At 41.0% G+C, this 4,646-nt stretch overlaps 1 protein-coding gene across 1 annotated transcript; it reads right to left on the bottom strand.

Annotated features, from left to right (window-relative positions):
- Positions 1 to 3,312: 3,312 nt before the first annotated feature.
- On the bottom strand, positions 3,313 to 4,646 carry LOC139456580 (uncharacterized). The gene is made up of 2 exons (XM_071238370.1): positions 4,217 to 4,646; positions 3,313 to 3,407 (listed from the first exon to the last, which is right to left on the bottom strand). The coding sequence occupies exons 1-2, from the start codon at positions 4,644 to 4,646 to the stop codon at positions 3,313 to 3,315; spliced, it is 525 nt and encodes a 174-aa protein (XP_071094471.1).

Below are 4,646 nucleotides of genomic sequence, written 5' to 3'. Positions count from 1 at the left end.
GACAGTTGCAGCATCTTTCACACGTGTTTGAAATAAATGGAAATGATGAGCCTGTGTCCAGAGGCGGTTTGGGTGGCCCACTCATCTATGGCGTCGCAATTCACTGTGCAGAGTTGCGTCCCTTAGTTGTGCCAGGATTCTACAATCGTGGGTTTGGATCTCGGTTCGGCCAGATTATGATTCTATGTTTGTCAGCACCATACCTGTGCTTGTGGGTTTCAATTAAATAGTGAACGAATAATTCTTGCATCGCTTCGGGATTTTCTCCCCATCTAACCACACCCCATGATATGACTTAATTACAGTTAAAACAAATTCACGGTCCAGTATGGGCAAACAAATGTGAAATTTGGTTCCGAAGAAACAGATTATCATGTAATCTTAAAATGCTCGCTGTATCAGAAGTATTTTCACTCCATTGGAAACGTGTATGAATACAAAAAGTAAATCGTCCTATTTATATTATAGTGCCAAATGATGGCAGCCATGTTTGTGTTATGAAGCCATATCACATAGCACACTACGGCGCAGTGATAACACCACTGCCACAGGCTAATTTGCATAACACGTGACCGGACTTTTCTCTTGTTTATAAACAAACGCACTTTTTCAGAAATCAGAATAGAACGGACTAATGCAAGTATTTGGTGGTGCTTTGCATAATTATATGAATACGCTACTAAAACTGCGACTGTGAGTGGCATGACAACACATATTTACACATCAAAGTGATCGTATCACTAGCTCACCGTAGGGCTTCGATGACAGCACGTGGAGCTGTACAGCCAATCTAAACATAGGATAACTGCGCTAATGGAAATAGTTTTTCACGGTTTAGGATATTTTCTCAATGAAAGTTAATCATTCTGTGACATATGTTTATCTAGATATGTAGACGTCAAAAATGAAACAGATGAAAAACATATGCAATATATCTTGAATGGACTGTGTAAGATGTGACGAATCGTCACGTGGCGCTGGCCTGTGGCAGGGGTAGAATGCTGGTCGCATGGAACTCTGGGTAGGCGCGTGATCCCATTAGGAACCCATCAGCCGGGCAATAGGGTATCAGGCACTCAGACATCGAATCTCCTACCCAGAATTCCTTGCGGCCGGCAGCCAGTCAGCATAGTACCTCTGCCACAGGCCAGCGCCATGGGACGATTCGTCACAGTCCATTCAAGATATTGCATATGCTGTTCATCCGTTTCACTTTTGGCAAGCTTTCACATTGTGATAAACACATGTCAAAGAATGGTTACGGTTCATTTAGAAAGTATCCTAAAACGTGAAAATCTACTAGCTTTGCGTAGTTATCGTTTGTTTACATTGGTTGTACGGCTCCACGTGCTGTCATCGAAGCCCTACGGAGAGCTAGCGATACGGTCACTTTGATACAGAAATATATATTGTCATGCAATTCCCTGTCGCAGTTGTGGTAGCATATCTATATAATTATGCAAAACAATATGTAAAGCATATACCAAATACTTGCATTCGTCCGTTCTATACTGATTTCTGAAAAATCGCGTTTGTTTACAAACAAGAGAAAAGTCTGGTCACGTGATATGCAAATTAGCCTGTGGCAGTGGTGTTATGCTGAGTCACCACTACGAGTGTGTCAGACATCGAATCTGTGTATGTAGCTTTGTAAAAGTAGTTCCTCCCACTTGACCTCATTTGGGTGGTCAGGCTCGCTGACTTGGTCGATGCATGTCATCGTATCCAGATTGCGTGGATCGATGCTCATGATGTCAATCACTGGATTGTCTAGTCCAGGCCCGGTTATTTACAGACCGCCGTCATATAGTGAGGCGTAAAAATGACAATATAATCAAACAAGAAAAGATCTCATTTGCATATTTTTCGGTACGTGATATTTTATCGGATTGGCACCCAGCAATATTCCAGCTATATGACGGCGGTCTGTAAATAATCGAGTCTTGACCAGAAAATCCAGTGATCGACATCATGAGCATCGATCCACGCAATTAGGATACAATGACATGCATCAACCAAGTCAGCGAGCCTGACCACCCGGTCCCGTTAGTCGCCTCTTACGACAGGCATAGTCGCCTTTTATGGCAAGTATGGGTTGCTGAAGACCTACTCTACCCCGGATCTTCACTGATATCACTATATAAAGGTGTATATACTGTACTGCACGTGAACAACATCAAGCACTTGTGGGGGCGGTGGGGTAGTCCGGTGGTTAAAGTGGTCGCTAGTAACGCCGAGGCTCGGGTTCGATTCCCTACATGGGAAGCCCATTGCTGGTGTTCCCCGTCGTAATGTTGCTGAAAGATTACTAAAAGAGGCGTGTTTTCTTAGACGTAATTTCTGTTCGTTTATACCGCATATCGTAAACAACAAAACATATTTGACGTCGAAGTGAGCATAATTCACGGTACTATTTGACAGTGAATGTACACGTATATAAAAAGTTTATTCACCATGACAAAACATAGACATTTCACGTGATAATTACATTGTTGACATATAAAATTAGAAAAGATATGAACACACAATTTAAATAAACGTGACGTGTCTATTCTTCATTAAGATATTCACGATAAAGATTTATATATATTGTCCTTCTGGACCAAGGGACCACCCATTTGATTTCCTGGAAGTCTGGGAGTTTTGTATGGAGATATATTTTTTTTCAGCAACATCTAAAAAACCAGATGCTTTTTATTCAAACTATAAGCCTATATATATTAAAAACTTTGTGCAACTATGAATTTTTTTGTGGCAGAAAATTTCTTTGTTTTGTCAAGTCTAGAATATAATTACTGATTTCAAACATTTAGATGGACCTCTTTTTTGTTCGATAAAATCCCAGCCCTTCCTCCCCAATCTCCTCCCTCCGAATCATGTTTTATCTTATGGTGTCGGTCCCTCACCATGCCTAGGCGCGAAATCATACCATTTAATAAAGTAGAGTCTTCGAAACTATACATGTTCAAGGATATCTATATGGTACACATATGGAAGAGTAGTGATTTATGTAAATAAAATTCATAAATATATAAATATTGAATAAACTGTAATTATAAATTTGTTTGTAAATGTGTAAAGGTAGACATCAGTTATGAATAGATCAGGTGTTGTTTCACTAGATCATGACATGAACTGTGAAAGATTCGCGTTGATGGTATATGTTCTAAGGATGCAGAGGTTATATATAATTTTGTAAAGTTCCCCGCAATACCTAGATATTGTGGCAATATGAATATAAACAATGTGATTTCCTTGCACGGGGTGGATATTTGGTTGCGGCAGCTGTTTTACATGTTGTTGTAGTCGTCGTCAGAGGATGGTGCAGAAGGACCGCTTCAAACTCTCATTGACCGAGTGGGGTGGTCGGATGATGTGGAGTGGCATCTCACACTCAGGGTCGCTTTCTGTATAGAGAATATTACAATTAAACATATTTACACAAATAATAATAATGATGATAATGATGATGAAATGAGATTTAACGTCGCGTGCAAGATTATTTAAGGCTTAAATAGCGACAAACTGGCGGGGGGGGGGGGGGGGGGGGGGGAGGGGAGATTAAGCTGAATCATTTTACTTCGCATGCACACTGATTGTGAAAATCAAAGCAAGTCAAAACCATCGGAAAAAATACTCCAAAATAGTTCTATAATGGCGTGTGAAAACGTCATGATCAGTTACATACATCGAGGCCACGCGTTTCAAACACACATGTAGCATTTCTCATTAACATTGGTGAAAAAGATATTTACCTGCAAAAGATTTCATTACAATGACTTGTATGAGAGGCAAGACCCCCTGTTATTTTAGCGAGACGGCTAAAAATGGCGGCTGAAAATATCCCCTTCACGTGTACGAAATAATTAAAAAGGCGGAAATAAATTATAGAACCTAACCTATTAATGATTAATTATTGTTTCTAATTAAACACTTTCCTGTCACACATAGATTACGTCAAGAGCGGAAAAGCAACATTCAATCCTAGAAAAAAGCAACATTCAATCCTAGAGAAAAGCAACATTCAATCCTAGAAAAAAGCAACATTCAATCCTAGAAAAGAGCAACATTCAATCCCAGAAAAAAGCAACATTCAATCCTAGAAAAAAGCAACATTCAATCCTAGAAAAAAGGCAACATTCAATCCTAGAAAAAAGCAATATTCAATCCTAGAAAAAAGTGGTGTATGATATCGTGCACGCGGGGATAAACCTACCAAATTCTTCACTGTTTTTCTCTGGTGTAAAAACAGCAATTCCGTTCCATGGCGCTGTCCAGCGACCGTTGAAAATTCCGGACCTTGATTCCCGATCTTCTTGTTCCTCCCACCGCCACACCTTGGACTTGTCGGGCGAAACCACGATCCATTTCCAGGTGAAGGTCGTCTTGCGAGGGAGGGTTACGGTCAGGCGCCACTGATTGGACCCGGCCGGATGGACTGACGCCATCACGCATTCCTTGGGATTCCACGACCCTAGCTCTGGTAGCGAGCCGACCATTGCAACACAGGCGCTGTTTCCCAGAACATAATCCGTTTCAAAACTCACCGTCACCGTGTTTTGGCACATGCTGGAGTACGCGGCGGAAATGACGGCGAGATCGTGTAGAAGTTGTTCCTCACATATCTGCCTGAAAGTTGCCAGCAT

The sequence above is a fragment of the Haliotis cracherodii genome, unplaced genomic scaffold (assembly GCF_022045235.1).
Source record: "Haliotis cracherodii isolate W230 unplaced genomic scaffold, xgHalCrac1.p SCAF_11, whole genome shotgun sequence".
Taxonomy (NCBI): Eukaryota; Metazoa; Mollusca; class Gastropoda; order Lepetellida; family Haliotidae; genus Haliotis; species Haliotis cracherodii.
Note: the sequence above shows the minus strand (reverse complement) of the source record. Positions and strands in the feature narration are given on the sequence as shown.